The sequence below is a fragment of the Eleutherodactylus coqui genome, chromosome 13 (assembly GCF_035609145.1).
Source record: "Eleutherodactylus coqui strain aEleCoq1 chromosome 13, aEleCoq1.hap1, whole genome shotgun sequence".
NCBI lineage: Eukaryota > Metazoa > Chordata > Amphibia > Anura > Eleutherodactylidae > Eleutherodactylus > Eleutherodactylus coqui.
In genome coordinates, this window is record NC_089849.1 from 68,666,696 (window position 1) to 68,689,271 (window position 22,576).

The following is a 22,576-nucleotide window of genomic DNA, read 5'->3' on the forward strand; positions in this document are numbered from 1 at the left end:
TTCCTTAATCCAGATTTTCCTGTCTCAGAGGAACAGAAAGGCAGGCCGTCATTGGCAAAATATTGGATCACTGAGTAGTGGAAAACGATCATCAGGTCAGATGAATCCAGATTTCTGTTGTGCCATGCTGATGGGGGAGGGTGGGGGTCAAAATTTATTGCACGGAGCATGAGTCAATAAATCTTTCCTGTCAGCTGTCAACAGTTCAGGCTGGTGCAGGTGGAGTAATGATGTGGAGCAGGGGCGTAGCTAAAGGCTCATGGGCCCAGTTGCAAAAGTTTACCTTGGGGCTCCCCAACTTCTATTAACACCTTAATGCAGAGGCGTAACTTGAAGCTCCTGGGCCCCATGCAAAACCTGTACCAAGGCCTCAACTATAATGCTTTATTCATAGTACTGGGATCCCTATATGGAGAGGGGAGGCCTTATTCCCCGGGTGCAACTGCATCCTCTGCATCCCCTATAGTTATGCCAGTGATATGGAGAATATCCTGGGTCTTCTGATACCTGTGGATGGAGGCCATGATGAATTGATGCAGTTCTTAAGGCTACAGTGCTATTAAATGGGTGTCTGTAATACAGTGGCCTTACAGTGTATGTGTATGGCAATTGGCTGATTTTGTCTCACTCAAAAAAAAAGAGTTAAAAGCTTGTTAACCTCACAAGGACAAACTGAAAAATTTCATGTATCAAATTAACTCAATACCATCTCAGTAATGACTGCTTTCAACACCTTTATAAGGAACCTTCTACTCCTATTTATCTTGTCATGACTACTTATGTTTGTCATGGCTACTTATGTAACTATCTTACTTTGTTACACAGTATTCCGCAGTTTAAATGGTTGTATATATTAAAAAATGGTCTGTATCATTTTGTTTTAAAAAAACAGCGCCACTCCTGCCTACAGGCTGTGCCTAGTATTGCAATTCCTTCCCATTCCAGTACGGTTTATCTCTAAAGCACATTCACCCCATTAGGTTTAAGAGACACAATTGTTCTAGTAAGAAATAATCCCTTATCATATTTAGAAATCTGGCAGCATGCCAAAGAATCTTTTCTAGGCTTCCTATCTGCACTCTGCATGAAAGATGCATTATTATCATACTCACTTCTCTGGTCTCATGTCTGTCTGAGGAACAGACACTTTATCCACAAATTTCCCAAAGCCAATGGTGAAATCAGTGGAGAGTTGGCTGACGACATCAGCTGTAAAGCAAGAAAACATGAAGAAGTGCATGAGAGGCAAAGCAATAAAAAATAAGCCTAATCATTATATGTCTTTTCTACTGCTGCCTTTATCATAAGAATTTCCTTTGTCTCTCACAGCTTTACCTTTTCCTGAGATGTGAAACTCACTTCGGTTTTAAAATGTGAGTCCGATTATAAACAACTCTCCATGAATCAGACGTACTGGCAAAGATGAAAACTATTTTGTAATGTATCTTATTGTTGAAAAATGCCTTTTTCCCACTTATTAGGCTCCTCTCCTTCCCACTCTGTCTCCTTAACTGATCATTCATTGAGACAAATGTGACCCATTTGCAACTTCACTGAGAGATCAGGTTACAACCGTTTGCCATAGATATCTATGGAGGTTCCAGAGATTGCGGATGGATCAGGAGACACAACGATTATCGCATCAAAATTTGCTCAATAGCCATCTTTTGAGCGAATCGTTGTGTCTAATCGTGCTGCCATTGTGCACTCTTCGTGCACTATTCGTTTATCGCTGATTTCTAGCAAGCTAGAAATCACAGATGACTATTATCAGCGCCACATGCCGATTTTCTCAGCGGGCAGCACTGATCACATTCTTTCAGCTGGTATCCCGCTGGGACTTCTCAGCAGGATACCAGCTGAAAGCTCCGAGAACAAAGCAGCGGTCAGTGCTCCTGCTTTGTCTCAGAGTTATCAGCTCAGCAAGATACCAGCTGACAGCTCTGAGAACAAAGCAGCTGTTTGCATATACAAAGCAGCTGCTGTTCTCGGAGTTATCAGCAGTATCCCACTCCGCCTGCATTTAACTCTTTAAGTAGCTAATTAGCTACTTAAGAGTTATGCAAAAGATGATCGCTCAAAACTGTTACTCAAACTGCCGTTTGAGCGACTTTTGAGCGATCATCTTTCAGTGTAAATGGGCCTTAACTGATGTATTTCTCTGACACAAAGCACACAGAGAAGAGGAGAGGCTGTTTTCCTGCTCTCTATAGCTGCTTCCTCCGCCTTCTCTCTTCTATGGACATTAACTGTAATGTCATCTCTCAGTGAAGTTGAAAATCAGTCTCTTCTTTGGCTCCTGTGTATGGATTTTATCAGTGAATCAAAGTGTTTAAACAGTGATGGAGGCAGGGGAGGAGGGCAGGAGTAGAATTAGTGGGAAAAGAGGCAATTGTCTGTAATAAAATATACAGTATTGCAAAGTGCATTATTTTTGCTAATTCTATTGATTTATGGAAAGTTGTATCAAACTAGTGGCACATGCTATGTTTTTTTTGTCAGTTGTGAAGTTATTCCCATCGCAGCAAATTCTCCTCCGGCCACAGGATAGGGAATAACTTGTTGACTAGTGGGGGTCTAACTGCTGGGACCTCTACCGATCCGGAGATATCACCCCGGCTTGTCCTGAAATTTTAACAGTAGTGGATGTGCATTTGCACCACCCCTTCTTTCACTTCAATGGGACTGCTGTAGATAGCCAAGTTCAAGCACTGTCAAAATTTCAGAATGTGGCCAGGGATTATATCTCAGAATCTGAGGGGTTCCCAGTGTTCAGACCCCAATGGGTCAGCAAGTTCCCCTTTATCCTGCGAAGATGGGAATACTCCTTTTAGTGCCAGGTGTAGGTAATGCGTCGTGGCCCTTATGCAACAAGTCTGACTGTTGTTCCTATCACATTACAATGGATAAAATCTGTGCAGGATTTCCCATCATAACATTTTGTAGTTCAGTCCTTACCCAAATGATCCCCCATATTCTTAAGATTTTCCAAATCGTCAGACATTGAGTAGGAGAAGTCCATCAAGATGTATAGATCTACAGGTGTATCCAGTGGCTCAAACACACGATATTCGAAGGAATGTTCCTCGCCAGCACGCAGTCGCATGGACATTTCTTGAGGATAGACTTGTGTCCGTTTTTCTAGTGTGTTGATCGCTTCTTTCTGTAAGTACATAGACATATTGAGGAACCATTTATGGGAAGTAGTGTTCTGGCTAAGTACACACAGGGAAATAAGTAGGTCTGTAGCTTTTTTCTAAGCATGAGTACCAACAGTTGGTGTTTGGTGGTTTGGTCATACCGGAACTTGTATTTCTATAGCTACTTGAGTCACGTCCTCTGTTTTTGTGCTTTAGGTTCGTTGGCCTATCTTTAATCAGGGTTTACTTATTTTTGCTGGCAAGAATAACTACATACAAAATAGTCTACAGCCCTATTTTTAACATCAAAAGCACTGGATCCCGACAGATCCTATAATGGAATCTATTAGAATTTGTAGAGATCTGTTTGAAAATATAGGTGTCACATTAAAGGGGTTTTCCTGGCAAAACTATTAAAAGCCTATCCTCTGGTGTCAGAGGCGGAAGTGTAATAGCCGGCTTCAGCTCCCATTGATTTCAACGACAGTGGAGCCACCTATGGTACTTCCGCTCCCGACCCCCATGACGATATCTAGCCCTACTGCAATGACAGTAGGATGCGCGATTGGCTGATCGCAGGGGATCAAACACCATGACAGTAGTGTAAACAGAGAATTAGAAAAGTTGCCTGGTACTAGAGAGGCCACATTCAAGTAAGAGGAAGATTAGGATAGATGGCTTACCTTGAGTACATTGATCTCGCTTCTCATGTATATCATCCCAGATTCACTACAACCATATCCCCGGAGATTTTCCGTCAGATCACAGCGAGCATTATTATGGAAATTCTATGTAAAATAAAATTAATATATTGTAAATCTGTATTCATAGATGTGAGCTATATTAGTGAATTACCATTCAGGAGTCTGGGAAACCCAACACAACCCTATGGTAGCTGTAATAAGCGGCTTATTGGTTGACACCAGACTTTTTCAGAAAAATTTGACATACAGTGAATGGATTAATGGGTTGTCCAGCTTTAAATTATGGATAGCCTATCTTGAGGATAGGCCATCAATAGTAGATTAGCAGAAGCTTGCCACCCAGGACCGCCAAAAGCAGCTGGTTGCTATACTGGTCCGCTCATGCACGAAGCTGATTTCTGGAAGCAGACAGCTCTGTTCCCACTGCAGTAGCCAGGTTTGGTATTACAGGCAAGGTTCTCACTGCAGTGAATGGGCATTGCCCTGCAATACCAAGCCTGGCCACTGCAGTGGAAACAAAGCTGTAAGCTTGTGCAGAAATCAGCTCAGTGCATGAGTGCAGTGGCCCAGCAAACAGCTGATCAGCAGGGATCCTGGGTGGTGGACTCTTGCCAATCTACTATCGATGGCCTATCGTGAGGACAAACCATTCATAGTTTAAAGTTGGACAATCCCTTTAATTCTTGTAATTAATGGTGTGGTGCAGAGCGCAGCAGAGCACCACTATCCTCAGAATCATCTACCGTCTACCAAGTTCTATTATAGTCAATTAGAAAGGGAAGTGGTGCAAGCACTGAATGCCTCCTCCGACTGAAATGAAATTAAGAAACTACCCATTGCATTGATTCTTCTCTTAGAATTATCCATAGATTCTAATATATTTGAATATATGTAAAGAGTCTATCAAACAGTTTATGCCGCACATTAAAGTGAAACTCCATATACTATACATCGCCTAACCTTAAGGCCGGGCTCATATGGCAGATCGGATTCCGCATGCGGCTGTGAGCCCGACCGGTGACTCTGCGTTTGGCCGGAGGCTCGCAGGCGGTCCTGTGCAGTACAGCTGTTTTTTGTTTATTCATATTTCCTGCTCCGCCATATGCAATGTTAATTGCGTATGGGCTGCGGATTGGATGGCCTCTATTGACATCAATGGAGGCCGTCCCCTGAAGCACCGGACAGCCGTCCCAGCGATGATTTCTACTGTGCTTTTACACAGGAGGATCATCACTGAGTGAATGGAGGTGGAGCAGACTGGAGATCGTTCTAGCCCGTCCGCCTCCATTCATCTATCTTTTATAGATGAATGACTGCCTGTTTAAGATACTTAAGTGGAATTTGTTTTAAGCCCATTTTACACAATTATCATGCGAATTGCTAGTGAGATGAAGCGGTTTGCACAATAATTGTGCCATGTGAACGCATGCAGTGAAAGACCGATCAGTGATAAATTGGTAATTGGATCTTTAATGCAGACCCAAAAATCACAGTTTAATGACACTCATAACTCAAGGAGAGCCACCCCGTCAATCATGTGATCTAAACCCGTACAAATCACTTCTATATCAATAACTATGTATAATAGTACCTATCAGAAATCAAATCCTCATGTGTTTCTTTACACCACCAATGTATTCCAATATATATGAAGTATATTCAAATTTGTCGTATTCAATTATAGCATCCCGCTCCATAGAACACTAGGCGCTCATCCTTTGCATAATAACGTGCGCATGCGTATCATAAAACGCATAATGCACAAATGATGTCAGGCACAAGTCTATAATGGGATGCAGAATGTACAAACGATATTGCAGACACACATATGAAAAAAAGCATGATGCGCCATTCTCAATAAGTCACATGATCATTGTCCCGTACAACCTAAACAGCAGAGTTCAGATTTTTCATAATTTTAGATAATTTAATTAGAAGAGATTTCCCAGGACATGAAAATGTTATATGGGCTTAAAAGGAATTAAAACTAAATACCTATCCCGGTAGCAATCCTATCCAATGCTGCCGCCTGGTACCTGCCGCATGGGACTTGGAAGAAGAGGCGGGCGGTCACGTTCCCTTCATTGTGCACGTCACCGCTCAGCCATTCACAGACTTCAGTGGTCATGAACGAATCCCCACAGAAGTCTATGAGTGGCCGAGTGGTTACATGCACAATGAACGGTACGTAACCGCCCGCTGCTTCTTCTGGGTTCTGTGTGGCAGGCATCATGGCTGGACAGGGAGCCACCGGGATAGGTGAGGATTCAACTTTTTGTCATTCTAAGCTGTATAACTTTTTTCCCCTTTAAATATCTAAAACATTTTTTTCTTAAATATCTGATCTATACGTAAAACAGTAAAAACATCACATTTACAAACATGTATAGATAAAGCAAGTCTCAACACACGGTGGTTGGTATAATGTTGGGTCACGTTCTACCTGTTTGTACCAACCATTGTGTGTCAGGAGATGGTTGATCTACACAATGTGTTTCACCTATAGATTCCATTGTCTACCACAATAGAGTGTTCAGTATGTAAGTGTGTATAGGTGACAGATGACTCAAAGTTCAGTCTTACCTCATCTGTACAATAAGAGCAATCCTTACTCACACGAATACATTCTGTGCAGGTTTTAGCTCTGGAGGCTACACAAGCATTGACTGTGAATACAAATACAGAGATTAGGGCTATACCTTGTATATGTATGCTGTACAACCAGACAGAAAAGTTGGAGGGTAATGGCAGAAAATTGGTTTTACTAGTTCCAAGAACTGATATAGCTGAATTTTGGAGGAAAACGTGTATGAAATACAGAAATTGTTTCAACAAGTGGGCCACTGATGTAGGGGAACATATCAGCATATATCATTCTGAGGGCTGGGACGGATTTCCTCTCTGGGTTGAGTAGAAGACATGAAATTCAAGGATTCTATGAAGGATTTAGTCAAACAAATAACTTCATAGAAAATCACTGGTCCGCCAACATATCACTTAAAATTGTACACCCATGAAAATATAGTCTATGTTTTCTATCTGTTTTCATCAGTTTTGGTCATCTCGACATATTGCGCTCTTGAGCCTATCGAAGGGTGGCACAAGGCATTGAGCCAGGGCCAGGTCCAGAACTGGTAGGCTATGTACTCTTTCCTGGCAAAATACCTATGGAGGGAACACAGACTGCAGGCATATGAAAATCCCATAGATCAGAGGTGTCAAAATCATTTTCACTGAGGACCACATCAACCTTACGGTTGTCTTCAAAGCGCCGATTGTAAGCATAAGACTGTATAGTAATAGTGTTCCCCAGAGTGGTCCTAGTAGTAATAGTGACCCCCATAGAGGTCCCAGTGATAATAGTGACCCCCCATAGAGGTCCCAGTGATAATAGTGACCCCCAGAGTGGTCCCAGTAATAATAGTGACCCCTCCATAGTGGCCCCAGTGGTAAGAGGGTTCCCCCATAGTGGCCACAGTAGTAATAGTTTCTCCCATAGTGGCCCCAGTAGTAAGAGTGCTCTCATAGTGGCTCCAGTGGTATGAGTGCCCAGGTAGTGATCCCAGTAGTAATAGGGTCTGCCATTGTGGCCACAGTAGTAACCATGTTCCTTATAGTCACCCTAGTAGCAAGAGTGCTCCCATAGTGACCCCCATAGTGTCCCTAGTAGTAATAGTGTGCACAATAGTGACCCCCATAGTGTCCCCAGTAGTAATAATGTCCACAATAGTGGCCCCAGTAGTAATAGTGCCTCCATAGTGACTTCCACTCATGCCTGATCGTTGTCTTGGGCAAAGCAGCTGTGCCATATAAGTTTGCCTCCTCCTGAACATCAGGCACCTGAAGGCCATGTAGGGCACCAGGTTGCAAAATGAGCATCACTGGTCTACTTGCACATATACAGTTCCAATAAAAATGATTCAATCCCCATTGCAAATCAGGTTTACTCAACAAATTTACAAACTTTCAGCTGTTTGCAAAAAAACAAGAACAATTTAAATAGCCCAAAGCAACTAATCTAACAAGTGGTTTCTCCAAATCCCAAAACAAATGCCTCCAGACATACCACTTATCCACAGCCCTGAAAAGTTTCAGTCTTCTTGCAGTGCTGAACAGAACAAAACTTTTCTGCTATTTTATATGATTTTGAGTACATTGGAGCCAACCTTTCTAGTGCTTTCGGGTCAGTAGAGGTCTGTGATTTGGGGTTTGGGTATGAAGGCCTTCAGCATTTAGTGTGGGTCTTACAGACCCATACAAAACAAACAGAAACCGAAATGTCTGCTGCCACCACATTTGCAAGGGGGAAGGGGGGTGGGGGTGAATAACTTGGATTGCAACTGTAGTTGATTATACGGATGTAAGTCTAATCATCTACTTTAGTAAGCAGCATTTGTATCGATCTGTTTGTACGTCTTCCCTTTATATATGCATGTATCGGGGCACTTGCAGGCTGTGGAGGATCTTAATTGTGAGTGAAGGGACTCTTTTTGTCCTCCTTAATAATTTGTTTCCAAATCTGGCCTTCAATGAGGCTCCTCTTGCCATCCAGCAGTAGACATAGCTTTACAATGTGTGACAGTCTCTCAGGGCAACCAACAAAAGAGCTCAATGCAGCTGGACTCGGCCAGACTCTCCGCCATCCCCATCAACTATTTAACTGGCTCTGTTGTACGTAAACACTTCAATCTAGCAGAAGACTCTGTTCTACAAAGGCGGCTGGAGCTAGGAGAGCGGTACCGCTGTGCAGCGTGGCGTCCTGCATGCTATGAGCCATCGTAGATTGTTCAGTGTCATAAAACCGATAAATATGTAGAAATGATTTTCTTAATGATGACTCAAAAATGTTCCCTCAAGATGTGATATTTATTAAGTCCATCTTATTTACACAAAGCGTGTTAAATGGATATTCACATCATACATATTTATGGCAAATCCACAGGTGGGATTTGTTTTTCCTCTGGGGTACGCAACCCCCGTAGAAATGAATGAAGAAAACTGTAGCAACTCTCCATTCATTCCCTGCTAGAAGGTGGTGGCTGGTGAACGTCAAAGGGGCAGAATATCCCCATTCTAAATGTAGCTGCACTTTCGACACGTGAGACCAGCATCTATCAATATTCATGGCTTATCCTGTTTATATGCAGAAATCTCTTTAATGGGAATATCCCTTTAACCCCTTCCATGGCAGGTTTATTATTACCATGTCATGCCTAACAGGGCAGGTTTTTTAAAATGAGTCAGCAATGCAATTAAAACCCTGAAAGATTTCAGATGACAGCTCAGTGCTCTGCACATTTCAGCACTAGAAATGTCCACGGAAATCTACCGGGTTTAACTGCATGGTCAGTGCAGCAAGCCCCAGAGATTTTCCGGGCATGCCACTAAAGGGGTTAAAGGAGACCTGTCAGTTCTCCCAACATGTTTGCTTTGATAAATACTTCAATTCTCCATGAAATAACCGTTCTGGAACATATTTTTATAGACTTTTGCATTGTGTCATTCCTCTGTTATTCCTCCTATGAATAAATCGACAAATGGTCCTAATCATTTTAATAGGGCGGATCTGTACACAGTTTGACACTGGAAGCGCTGATTGGACAGTGTCAGGCAATCTAAGGACACATCGGGCAGATTTACTAATACTGTCTAATATTAGACAGTGCAAACTTAGACTAGAGAGTCTTTAAATGCACCAGTTTATCACAGTGGCCCTGCTGCGTGAGAAGTCGGATGTTCATTCAAAATTCATTCAAACAACCGCAAATGAGCGATAATCGTTACATGTAAACGCGGGTTTCATGCACTTTTTGTCTGAACGATGATTTTAAGGTGAACTTAAAATCCATCCTTCAGCCACAGAGAGATAAAGTATCTCTCAACAGACGGCATGCTGTGTTCTCCACCGGAGCCAGAGATTACATTGTATTCTGCAGGCAGCCCAGATGAGAACAATACAGATGTGTGCATAGCCCAGCATGTGTTTAATCACATGCTGGGCTCTGCAAACAGCTCCTGGAAACTCTTTTACATGCATATGAAGATGATAAAGTGTTAATGGACATTAGTGTCTATTAACACTTTATGCAAAAAGATCGCTAAAACTTTCAATCGTTTGAAAGATTATCTTTGAGTGTAAACGGGCCTTTAGTTTATACCTCCTATTAGTTGGTATAATTTCCAACAAAAATTTGGGTCAATTTGGCATATTAAGTCATGCCCCCTCTTCTACAACACACCACCCCTTTTGCAGACGTGTTGAAGAAAAGTGTCCAAAGGTGTCTAAAATGCATAATAAATGTAATGCAAAGTATGTTAAACAGGTTTTTTTGTGCAATCCGTGCCAAAAAAACAGTCAAATTCTGAGTAGTATATCTGCCCCAGTATGTACTAAGAAGTACATAATATTAGTGCCATCTAACAGAGTTATTCACAAAAAAGTACCATTCCTGGGGAACCCCTATTGCTACTATATGTATATATCATGGAGGATATACTTACTCTTATTGCAGTTAACATTGGAGATACTCAGAAGCAGCAGCAGAGCCCCCAAGATGTGAGGGAAGAACATCTCCCTACCTGCCAGAAACACCAAAAGATTAGATTGTATGACCACATTAAAACGAAGTATACATTACATATACATTTCATATACAGGGTGATTCAAGAAGGATGATGCAAAAGTAAAGCTGATTTATTAATACATGAATTGAAATATAATCGCCAGAATGACACGAAAAGACCCATATATAGTTCCATGTGTAATAAGAGATATACTAGTATGCCATTTGAAGAATTTGGACAAACAAGTCCAAGTGGTAATTTTTTTTACCCAGTACTCCACTCATCCTCTCAAAACCCCAAACCCACCAACACTATTAATTAAGTGCAAGTAGCATAGTAAAATTAATTTACAGTCGCTACAGAAATAGTCTATAGGTTTCCACTAGATTGACCATTATTGAGTCCGTGGATAATGCAAACCCTATTATAGTCAATTGGGTCCGCCCGGCACTGTGAGGTTGTTTCCAGAGACGGAACCGTTCGGCCACAGGGATTCCCATTTCCTACTGCCCAAATGGAGCAGGAAAGTGGAATCCCCAGCGCAGATGTGAAAGCACCCTTATTCCTATATGAATTGACATACAACAGCCAGAATACCATGAAAGAATAGAACAAGTCTTCTAGTTTGTAATGCACCTTACAGATGTTTGATATGGGCCCATTGGTGACACGGCAGATCACGTTGGTAGTTCAGGTCTGTTCAGACATGTCCAGGTACATCCTGGTATCGATTCCACTGCAGCAGAGATGGACTGCCAACTTGACATATACCATGTCACCAATGGCGCACATATTAAACATCTGTAAAGGGCATTAAAAAACTTGAAGAGTTCTTCTATCTTTTCATGCCATTCTGTCGGTTGTATGTCAATTCTGTGTGAATTCATCTACTTTACTTTTGCACCATTCTTCTTGATTAGAGATAAGCGAGTATACTCGCTAAGGCACATTACTCGAGCGAGTAGTGCCTTAGCCGAGTATCTCCCCACTCGTCTCTAAAGATTCGGGGGCCGGCGGGGGGCGGGGAGCGGCGGGGGAGAGCGGGAAGGAATGGAGGAGAGATCTCTCTCCCCCCAGCAAATCACCTGTCACTGGCGCCGGCCCCCGAATCATTAGAGACGAGCGGGGAGATACTCGGCTAAGGCACTACTCGCTCATCTCTATTCTTGAACCATCCTGTAAAGTAGGTGCAGGAGAAGAATAGGTAGAATTTGTATCTCATGAAATGAAAATCAAGTCTGTACTATTTTATATCATAGGGTATGGCTTTGTCATACTCAGTCACATGCCCTCCAATTACACAATAGAAATATGTTAGAACGCTGCAGCCCCGCTTATCAGCTGATTGATAGGGGTGTCGGGAGTCGGACCTCCACCAACCTGATATTGATGGCCTATATTATGGGTGAGATTTCTTGCAATCTCATTCTTGTTGCCTGCACTGTAATAAATTGCGTATTTTCAGTACTCAAATCCACAGCAGAAAATATGCAGCATATATGCCACGTCTGGACATATCGTAATAATGGCTGTGCCTACAGACAGATCTACAGGGCAATACTGTATGGCAGATTTTGCATTTAATTAGAAAGCAATAGCCCTTATGTTTGTTATATTGTTTGGGTTGTTTCTGATAATTATGTAATGTTAGGCAAGGGTGTATATAAAAACAAAGGCAACCCAGGCAGCTGATATGGATCCCTTGGAGAGTTGAAGCCAACCCTCGTTAATCTCATCAGCTTTGCTCTTGAGTCACAAGAGTGCAGTACCCCAATGGGAAGGTGGTCCGCCTGTCTACAATGCCTCTAAGACAGGCATTTGTTTTCAAGATGTTGTTCACTAACCGGTCTTGCAATACTCCGAATGCCCTTTGAGTTTATGCCCGTTTTTTATGGGCATGGGTGTATATGTTTACTCTCAGCACAGTTGATACTAGTGGTTTATGATGCTTTAAGAACAGAAGAATGTGGCTATTGTGAACAGAATCACATGTCCCCATCTGTCTAATCCAATTTTGTAGATAATTTGTGCTGGAGCTTAGGGAAATGTTACGAAATTCTAATGACCGGCTGTGAGGGGAAATTTAAAGGGGGTTTCATAGCTATTTTTTTTTCTTTTTTTTAATGTCGGATGGTGATGTCGGATGGTATGCAGACTGACTAGCACAGCTAATCGTAGGTCACAATGGTGCACAGTGACTGGCTGCAGCGGCCTGTATGCATAACATGACCGACGCCAGAGACGGTGTGGAGAAGAGATGATGCAGCACTGGAGCAATGGGGTCCGGAGCCGTAAGTATATGGTCTTCAATTATTTTACAACATTCCCTACAGGTTAAAAAAAATTACGTGGACAACCCCTTTACAGAAGTCAACTTAAATGTGATATAGTTAGAGATGAGCAAGTATACTCGCTAAGGCACATTACTCGAGCGAGTAGTGCCTTAGCCAAGTATCTTCCCGCTCCTCTCTAAAGATTCGGGGGCCGGCGGGGAGTGGCGGGGGAGAGCGGAGAGGAACGGAGGGGAGATCTCTCTCTCCCTCTCTCCCTGCCGCAACTCACCTGTCACTCACGCCGGTCCCCGAATCTTTAGAGACGAGCGAGGAGATACTCGGCTAAGGCACTACTGGCTCGAGTAATGTGCCTTAGCGAGTATACTCGCTCATCTCTACATATAGACAGTAGAAGGCGAGTACTGTATCTGCTTCATACAAATACTTAAAGGCCTTTTGCATGGACAGATAAAGTGCCTGTAACAAGTGACGATTAATGATATAGCAAGTTTTTCAGAGGCCCTTTTAGGCGGGAAGAAAATCCCGCGGAAATCTCACAATTTGGCTGCACCAAAAAGCTGTGAGATTTCCACAGGAGAGTCGCAGCTTTTGAAGTGGTTCGGCCGTTGGCATTCCGTTGCGGCTTTCTCTCCCCATAGAGAGGAGTGAGGCCACAATTCTGCGCCACATCGCCAGTTCCACCTGGCTTTGCCGTGATGGATTGGCCACCCTTTGTGGACAAATTTTTTGCAAAATCTCGTCCACATGGCTGGCTAATCCCGGGATTAGGAACCGCGGGCGGATTTGCCGCACAGAAATTCTGCACGGAATTTCCGCGGCAAATCCGTCCGTGTGAACTCAGCCTTACACTGGACAATTGTTGGGGCTTGAATGGCCACACTGATGATCGTTCATCACTTGTGATACCTTCTGGAGCTGTTCATTTCCATTATTGTTAGCAGCACATCCTCCGTTGACATGCGAGAAGTGTGACTGACCAACAATCATTTTTATATGCACATAACAGCTGCAATCGCTCGAATGTTTACCAAGGGTAATGATTGGCAAGGAATATTCAGTCAGCCACTGGCCCATGTAAGGTGTGAAAGGGCCTTTAAAGAGCATTTCCATTGAAAAAATAAAAAATACCCAGAAGCATGTTACAAGAATCACATTGTATGAAATCTTCCAATATTCTGTTTTGAGTACTTCAGTGCACTATTGCAGAATTTATAGAGATTGTCACCCAGCCTTTCATGAAGCTAGAATGGTATATAAAAGCTGCATTGTTAGGCCAAAGGTACACGGCTGTATTCTAAGGCCGTGTGCTGTCCGTGTATTCCACGGATAGAACATTACTTTATTATAGCCTAGGCGGCGATACATATATGTGATTGCATACAGATGGATGGTCTGTTTAAAAAAACAACTTTTGGCATGTTTTATTCCTGTCTTTTTTTGAAAATGGGACATGCAACATCCATGAATGTGCAGTATACGTGCTTCTCTGGTGTAACTTGCATGACAGCCATACTCTTCATCCATATGTAACATTACATCATCACCATCCAGTTCCATTAACCCAACAGTTCTGTCTGTTCACTTTAGTTGTAATGTTTTTCATATCCCTTCTACACAGCCCAGATCAAGATGAACAATGCTACTGTAATTCCATTCAAACATCAGCAGTGTATGGAGTTGTTGGTTGACATAGAGAAAACGTGTTTTCACAGTTGATAATAATCATAGTATCTATATTGACTATCCACTTGTTTCAACCAATTCATGCGCCTGCCAGTAATAGGGTGTGTTCCCATGATTTCGAAAGCTGGTCCAGTAAGGACAGTCCCTCCTATTTGTCTCAAATCAAGTCTAGCTTTGCTCCTAAGTGAAAACTGATCTATAAATACAAAACCCTAAAAGTGGATCTCACCTTCCTATTGTATTTGATACTATGATTCATTGTTAATTGGTGCTGGTGAGTTTATGTATTGACCTATTGGTGTAGTCATGGATACATGAAAGAGTAGCTATCAGAATATTCATTCATGAAAATGTGGATCTTTTACCGAGAACCATGAGTGTCCCTCATCTGTAATATTGAGAGATGTAGAGAGCTAATGTATGCAGCCTTGGGACTGGAGAAAGCCATGACTACAACTGGAATGAGAGAGGGGCAATACCTGTCCTAAAGTTGGGGCAGAAGATGCTTTAGCATATAAAGTGTTCACCATACAAATATTTGTGATTCTCTTCTTATTTGTCTGGACTGGTTTCCTCTTGCAATTTGTTGGTGCATACCTACAGTCTCCATTTGTTTCCAGATGGTCTTGCTAAAATATTTGCCCCAGGAAACGTTCGGTTTTCTCATGGCTTGTTAATTTACCCCCATGTACTAAATGTCCCATGTAAATGCAAAAAAACTTGTTCACTTCTCGTTATCTCTGACTTTCAATGAGCATAAAAAACATCGCTGATCGCAGGATTCTTGTTCAGTGTAAACGCTCCCCGCTCAGCACTTCACATAGAATGTGAAGCCCGTGAGCCAGCAGCGTTGGCCACCAGTCTAAACTCTCTGCACGAGCGCTAATGACCTTAGCGGTGACGTTGGCTTTCGTGCATTCGTTTAGATTATTCTAATTCCACCTAAATGGGACATTAGGGTCCTTTTAGAGGACATGATCTCCTTTGCACGAGCTGGTGCCGTCATGACCAGCTCGTCCGCTCTTGTGCAGCCTGTTTAGACAGGCAGATGCACCGTTGACTTGTTCAACGAGAATCGTTCACTTCTCATTCAGTGTTTCACATTTGCTATGTGGAACAATCAATGAGAAGTGTTTAAACAACAAGTGAACGAGGAAATGATGATTTTTTTTTAATGCCTGCAGAAACTAAACGACGATCAAGAAGAAAACGATTCTCGTTTGTCGTTGACTCGCATTTAGACTGAACGATAATCACTTTCATTTGTTTGAACGATAATCATTACATCTAAAAGCAACCTTTGGGTGCATTCCCACGAACGTATATCGGCTCGGTTTTCACACCGAGCTGATATACGTTGTCCTCGTGTGCAGGGGGGGAAGGATGGAAGAGCCAGGTGCAGGAACTGAGCTCCCGCCCCCTCTCTGCCTCCTCTCCGCCCCTCTGCACTATTTGCAATGGGGAAAGGCGGGGCGGGGGCGGGGCTAATTCTCAGAACTTAGCCCCACCCCCGCCTCCTTTCATTGCAAATAGTGCAGAGGGGCAGAGAGGGGGTGGAGAGGAGGCAGAGAGGGGGCGGGAGCTCAGTTCCTGCTCCTGGCTCTACCATCCCCCCCCCACCTGCACACAAGGACAACGTATATCGGCTCGGCGTGAAAACCGAGCCGATATACGTTCGTGGGAATGCAGCCTTACACATTGATGTGTGCTCTTTACAAACATCAAATCTAATGCCAGAATGTCAGCAGGAATCTCTTTTCCCCCCAAATGTTGGCTGAGGTTCCTTGCCTCTTTAATAAAGGTAGCAACAATCAAGTAGTTGGAGTAGAAGCAGTCTCCTGCAACGTTAAGACCCATTTACACGTAATGATTATTGCTCAAAGTTTGTCAAAACGAATGAATTTAAGCAATAATCGTTCAGTGTGGATGCAAAAAAATTGTTCACTTGTCATTCGTCGTTTGTTAAGCTTTTCAGCACTGAGCGAGAAGCAGATAAGAAGCCTGCAAGAGCGCTGACGCCACCGCTAAGTGGAGGTCAAGAGGTTGCTTCATAGTCAATGCAACTCCTAGCTATTGACCGTCACAACAAAGCAGCAAATTTATTATTTATCTCCCACCCCCCCGAGGGTCAATTTCCTACATTGACCCTTGGGGGTAAGAGATAAATAATACTTGTGTATATCTTTACTGAATCTAACAACTTAGTTCCCATTCCAAGTAACCACTACCAATTCTCTACTGTAATCTACAAATTTGAAGTTTACTTTAAGGTCCATTTAAACACAACGATTCTCGCTCAAAATTCGCTCAGAGCCATCTTTTGAGTAATAACCGTTGCATCTAAATGCAGAGACATCGTGCAGTTTTCATGCGCGATTCGTTCCTCGCTCAATTCTAGTTTTCTTGAATTGAGCGATGAACTCTTATCAGTGGTGCAGCTGTTATCACAGTTGGCAGCGCTGATAAGATTCTTTCAGTTCGTGTCCCGCTGGTAGTTCACAGCAGGACGCGATCTATAAGCTGTGGAAAACAATGCAGCTGTTTGCTTATGCAGAACAGCTGTCTTGTTAGCGCCAGTGTCCCGCTGTGCCTGAATAGCTCTTTAGTAGCTACTTAGCTACTATAGACTATGCAAAGATGATCACTCAAAACTGTCACTCAGACTGTCGTTTGAGCGATTTTTGAGAAATCATCTATCAGTGTAAATGGGGTTTGCTGAAACTGATCAGAAGATGCAAATATGTTTTTTGGCTCGCTCGAGTAGTTTGCCTTATCGAGTACGCTCACTCATCTTTATTTTTGACTAATCACCTCTAGCTTATCTGTAGTCTACAATGACATCATGGCCGGCTTGTGTTTCTTCTGAACCGATTCCCCTTCTACTAAGCAATTTCTGGCAATGTTGTGAACTAACCTTTGTGCCAAGATCTTCTTTGGGTCTGTCTATATGCAGTTTTACCTGTTTTTCTTGTTTAATGTAATCAAAGATAAGCAGATAGCTGGGATTAGCTCAGTTCTGTCTGCACATTTGTGTTATTTCCAAGATTTTTGCAACTCATGATCATTATCAGTCACGTCTATAAAAAAAGGTCAAAGCTTGAGCTTCTATGAAGCTAAACACGATGGGTTAATTCCCTCCATTTCAGAATCTGTGTATGATCTAATTGGTTAGTTGCTTACTGGATGCAGTTCTTGTGTTTGCCTCTAGTTCCATGCGTAATAAGAGATGAATTAATATATCATTTGGAAAATTCTGACAAACAAGCCCAAGCGGTAATCCACCCCGTACTCCACTAATCCTCCCGAAACCCACCAAAATGATAAATTAAGTGCAAATAACATAAGAAAAATTGACTTAAAATTGCTACAATAAAAGTCTATACATTTCTAGCTTGTTGTTACTAGATTGACCATGATTGAGTCCATGGATAATGTAAATGCTGTAGAACATTACATCTTAGGGCTAATTCCCACAGACAGATTTCTGCTGTGTTCCCCACGGCAGAGTAACACAGTTAAGAGGTTCTATTGAACCTAATAGCTCAGTCCTCACATCCAGGATTCTGCCACGGATTTACGCCGTGGGAGAAAAATCGCGTCATGTTCTATTTTACGCGTTTTTCCATGGTGGGAGGTCTCCATTAATATAGTATCAATGGAGACCGCGGAAAATGTGTGTTCTTCCAAGATTTCCAGCGGGGACTTTTCTGTTTACCCCACGGGATTCCTGCGACATAAAACTGTGGGTGTATCCCGCTCAGTCCGTGGGCAGGAGGCCTTAAAGATATCCCGTTCACTCCTCTGACATGTCACTTACAGTAAATACAGGCCGATTGAGAAACAATGGTGCAAATGTAAAGCCGATTGCTTCATACATGAATTGACATACAGCAGCCAAATGGTTGATGTGGATGCCATTGGTGACTCAGCAGATGTCAAGTCGGAAGTCCAGTTCTGTCCAGACACATCCCGGCATAGCCTCTGTTATTGATTCCACTGCATAGGAGATGTGTTGGTTTAGGTTGTCTAGTGGCACCAATGGCACCCATACCCAACACTTGTAAGTTACAGACAAAATGACATGAAAATATAGAACTTTTCCAGTTTTTCATGTACGTTGTAGATGTTTGATGTGGGCATCATTGGTGGTACTAAAGGACCTAAAACAACGCATCTCCACTGCAGTGGAGTGGATACCAGAGGATATGCTGGGAGATGACTGGGCAGAACTGGACTACCAGTTTAACATCTGCCCTATTACAAATGGTGTCCACATCAAACATCTGTTAGGTCCATTAAAAACTTGAAGAGTTCTTCTACATTTTCATGGCATTCTGGCTGTTGTATGCAAGAGCGGACCGAGCCAGTCCCCTAAGACCGCTTGGGGTCGCGGTGAAAGCAAGCATTTCCGATGTTTAGGGTCGCCTGGGTGTTCCATCTATCACTGCGAGTTGTCTCAGTATAGCTGACGCTGCACATCAGTGTTGCACACAATCCGGGACTCCTGCCCTCCTGTTTGCAGCCCAATGCTTCAGAGCACTTGGAGAAGGAAACCAGAGGACAGGAGTCCTGGTTTGGGTGCAATGTCAGAGATAGCGAGACAATTGCAGTGATAGACGGAACACCCAGGTGGCCCTAAACATGCAAAATACTTGCTATGTTAGAGGATTCGGGAGGCAAACTGCACTAATCCTCTATGTTTTGTGGCCCAGCAGCTGTGGGAAGGGAATACTGAGTGTGTAACAAGTAAATACAGTTATTTAGTGATTGGGATCAATTACTTTGTATAGGGCGGGGGGACATAAAGGGGGCCTCAATTACTTTTTGGAGTTGGAGTTGTTCACTGAGCTGGTGTGCTCATGCACATGAGTTGATTTCCACAGATAGCTCAATTCCCACTGCAGTAGCAAGTTTTGGTGCTGCAGGCAAAGTTTCAATTGTAGTGAACAGGAACTTGGCCTGTAATGCCAGGTCCAGCCACTGCAGTAAGAATGGAGCTCTGTGTTTACTGCAGAAATCAGTTCGGTGTATTAGCCCAGTGAACAACTGATTGGCAAGGATCCCAGGTGGGAGACCCCCACTAATCTACTATTGATGACATTTCCTGTGGATAGCCCATCACCAGTTTTTTAAATGGATAATCCCTTTAAGTATTTACTTAATCTGTCATTTCAAGAGAGTGACAGGTCCTCTTTAGGGTATATTCACATGTGGCACATTTGGTGCAGAATTTCTGTATCTCAAATTAGTTCCATTGATTCAGCTTGTTTTGGGGTCAAAAATCAGGACTTTTACAAGTCCCATGCAGATGAATCTCAGAAATTTCTGCCACATGTGAATACTGCCTACTTTAGGGTAGACCAGCAATATCACATCAGTGGAGGTCCAACTTTTGGTACATTTAGTAGCAACTGTGCAGGGTGTCCCAGCTCTGTCCTCAGAGCCAAACAACAAAAAAACAAAAACGCCAGATCCGGACGCAGACGCCACTAAACAGACGCCATTCGCTATAATGGGTCCATCTGGCTTCCAGCATGTGGGCAGAAATGTTTCCAGACAAAATAGCACAACACGCTGCACTATTGTATCCAGGATGTCATGCTGGAGCTGCACCGCGGGCAGCTCTGATGTGAACATAGCCTTACAATGATAGCAAACCAATAGGCCTAACTGAAATATTGGTTAATTATGATAAAACATTTATGCTTATATAGCTAGGAAGGTCTGTAATTAAGTAAGATAGGTGAAGAATGATGAGCGAGCATACTCGCTAAGGGCAATTGCTTGAGCGAGCCTTGCCCTTAGCGAGTACCTGCGCGCTCGAGGGAAAAGGTTTGGCTGCCGGCGGCGGGCAGGGAGCTGCGGGGGAGAGCGGGGAGGAACGGAGGGGAGATCTCTCTCTCCCTCTCTCCCCGCCCCCCCTGCTCACTGCCGCAACTCACCTGTCACCCACGCCGGCACCCGAACCTTTTCTCTCGAGCCGGCAGGTACTCGCTAAGGGCAATGCTTGCTCGAGCAATTGCCCTTAGCGAGTATGCTCGCTCATCACTAGTGAAGAACTGTGATTGATGAAGCTCTGTTATATGAGTGGCGTTGGAGTCAGGACTCACTCCCCCAGCAAATTAGATGTTAGATCCCTGATATCTGACATTGCTTTTCCACAAGCACCTGTACATGATAAGACTTTCAGATCCAACCCCTACAATGACCTTGTAATATCTGCTGTTCTTACAGCTTCATGCTGGAACTAGTTGAAAACTTAGGTTAATTAATGCTCTATTATTGGTTTGCCCAAAATGAAGGTGCGGAGGAGTAAAGACAGAGAACCATTATTGTGCAGTGGAAAGGCTTATTAAACAGAATATGTTTGGGCAAGTTGGAGATACAATATATTACACCATGGAACTTGGCCTAAACTTTGTTTGATTTGTTGTAACATTATAAAAGTTAGAAAAGTGCTATAAACTTAGAGCTCCTGTAGGTTTATATGCAGAAAGTGCAAGTAAAGTCCAAAAACAAGAGATGAGATCGCGCTGAAGGCTGTCAGGTTTTTTAAGGGTGCATTCACACTTCAATTAGGCCACTCTCGCACATCCATTTTTTACAGCGATTACCATGGCGTTCTGAACGCCGCGGTAATTGCCATACAAGGCTCCCATTGATTTCATGGGAGCCTCGCAGACATGCACTTGATTTTTGAGTGCTGTCTGCTCTATTTTGCCACACTTAGCGCACCTTATCACTAGAGATGAGCGAGCATACTCGCTAAGGCACATTACTCGAGCGAGTAGTGCCTTAGCCGAGTATCTCCCCGCTCGTCTCTAAAGATTTAAAGATTCGGGGGCTGGCGGGGGTGACCGGTGAGTTGCGCCGGGGAGCGGGGGGGAGACTCCTATGGGAGATGGATAACACGCAGCACTCAATTGTGTGAATGGCAATTTCACTGCTAATTGAGCTTGAGACTTTATAGCTGGAAATCAATCGTTCAAGTGATTTTCTCCCGAGCGTTATGCGATTTTTTTGCAATGCTATTAGAGTCTTAAAACCACGCTCATGTGAACGAGGCCTTAGTAATCTAAGGGGAACAGGGGGGAGCCCTCTCTCTCTCCCTCTCCCCCCCACTCACCCACGGCGCCCCCTGAATCTTTTCACCCGAGTACGGAAGTACTCGAAAATCGCGGCGCCCGGGTGAAAAAGGGGCGTGGCCGAGTAGGTTCGCTCATCTCTAGTCCCTAGTAAGTTTCAGGACCTTGCTGGGGAAAGTGACTTCCCTCTGTAGCAAGTTCCAGGACATTTGTAAGTGGGGCAGCACTTCCTCCTTTCATCTGCACCAGTTTCTTCTATGGAACAGGCAGGTATTGATGCACTCGGCAATCTTGATTTATCCCATAGAAGTAAGTGGAGCGGTGACCACACGTGCACCCCCTCACCATTTCACATGGGGCCTCACTCATCTACTGATCCCAACACCCCCTAACAGTCTGGTTAGAACAGCCTAGGTGATGAGCAAATCGCCCATACGATGATCCAGCTTCTCACATTCCAGTAATGCGCCCCTCTCAAACTCTGTTAACTGGGTGAAATCTCTTCTCTGTGTCGTACGGGCATCTAGTGGTCAACAAGCTCTACACAAGGGGCCTCCGGGAGCCTTTTATAGGTCGAGGGTAGGACCAATTTTAGGGCCTCAGGTGGCAAGACCGTTCATCTAATCATGCTTACAACTCTAATCATCTGCATATCTGCCTTAGATGTAACTGCATGCCGAGTTTTGCAGCAAAACAATAACTTCTTCTAGGGGCTGTTTTTACAAAGTATTTACACGGGTGTATTTTTCACGAATAGGTTTTAAAAAATATATCATGAAAAATATGCCTATTATTGTCTATGGAAAATGATTAAAATAATGGAAGCATCCATAATGCATCAGTATTTTATCTGTATTTGCATCCATTAGTATAATTATTTTTGGGGCAAGAAACTGATCTCTATTTACCCAGAAGAAAATAAAACCAAAAAACGCAAAGATGGAGGTCAATACAGACCAGATACTAATGACATATGGATGCAATTCCATCTAGAACACAGCTCAGTATGATGGATGTATACAGCTCCGTATGATGGATGTATACAGATGTTCTTGTGAGAACCTCGCCCAAGTCAGTGAAGCATAATGTCCCAGCCCTAATACACA

The 22,576-nt window shown here is 43.3% G+C and overlaps 1 protein-coding gene across 6 annotated transcripts in view; it reads right to left on the reverse strand.

The window, feature by feature from the left end:
- Positions 1–22,576, reverse strand: part of ITGB4 (integrin subunit beta 4) — a 72,318-nt gene that overhangs the window by 42,375 nt on the left and 7,367 nt on the right. For 5 of the 6 annotated variants that reach the window (XM_066587141.1, XM_066587144.1, XM_066587146.1 and 2 more), the window contains exons 2-6: positions 10,346–10,423; positions 6,428–6,510; positions 3,824–3,928; positions 2,959–3,163; positions 1,113–1,209 (exon numbers count right to left, since the gene is read on the reverse strand). In XM_066587141.1, coding sequence (XP_066443238.1) covers positions 1,113–1,209; positions 2,959–3,163; positions 3,824–3,928; positions 6,428–6,510; positions 10,346–10,423 — 568 coding nt within the window. The remainder of the gene's footprint in view (positions 1–1,112; positions 1,210–2,958; positions 3,164–3,823; positions 3,929–6,427; positions 6,511–10,345; positions 10,424–22,576) is intronic. The other variant, XM_066587143.1, reaches the window with a different exon arrangement.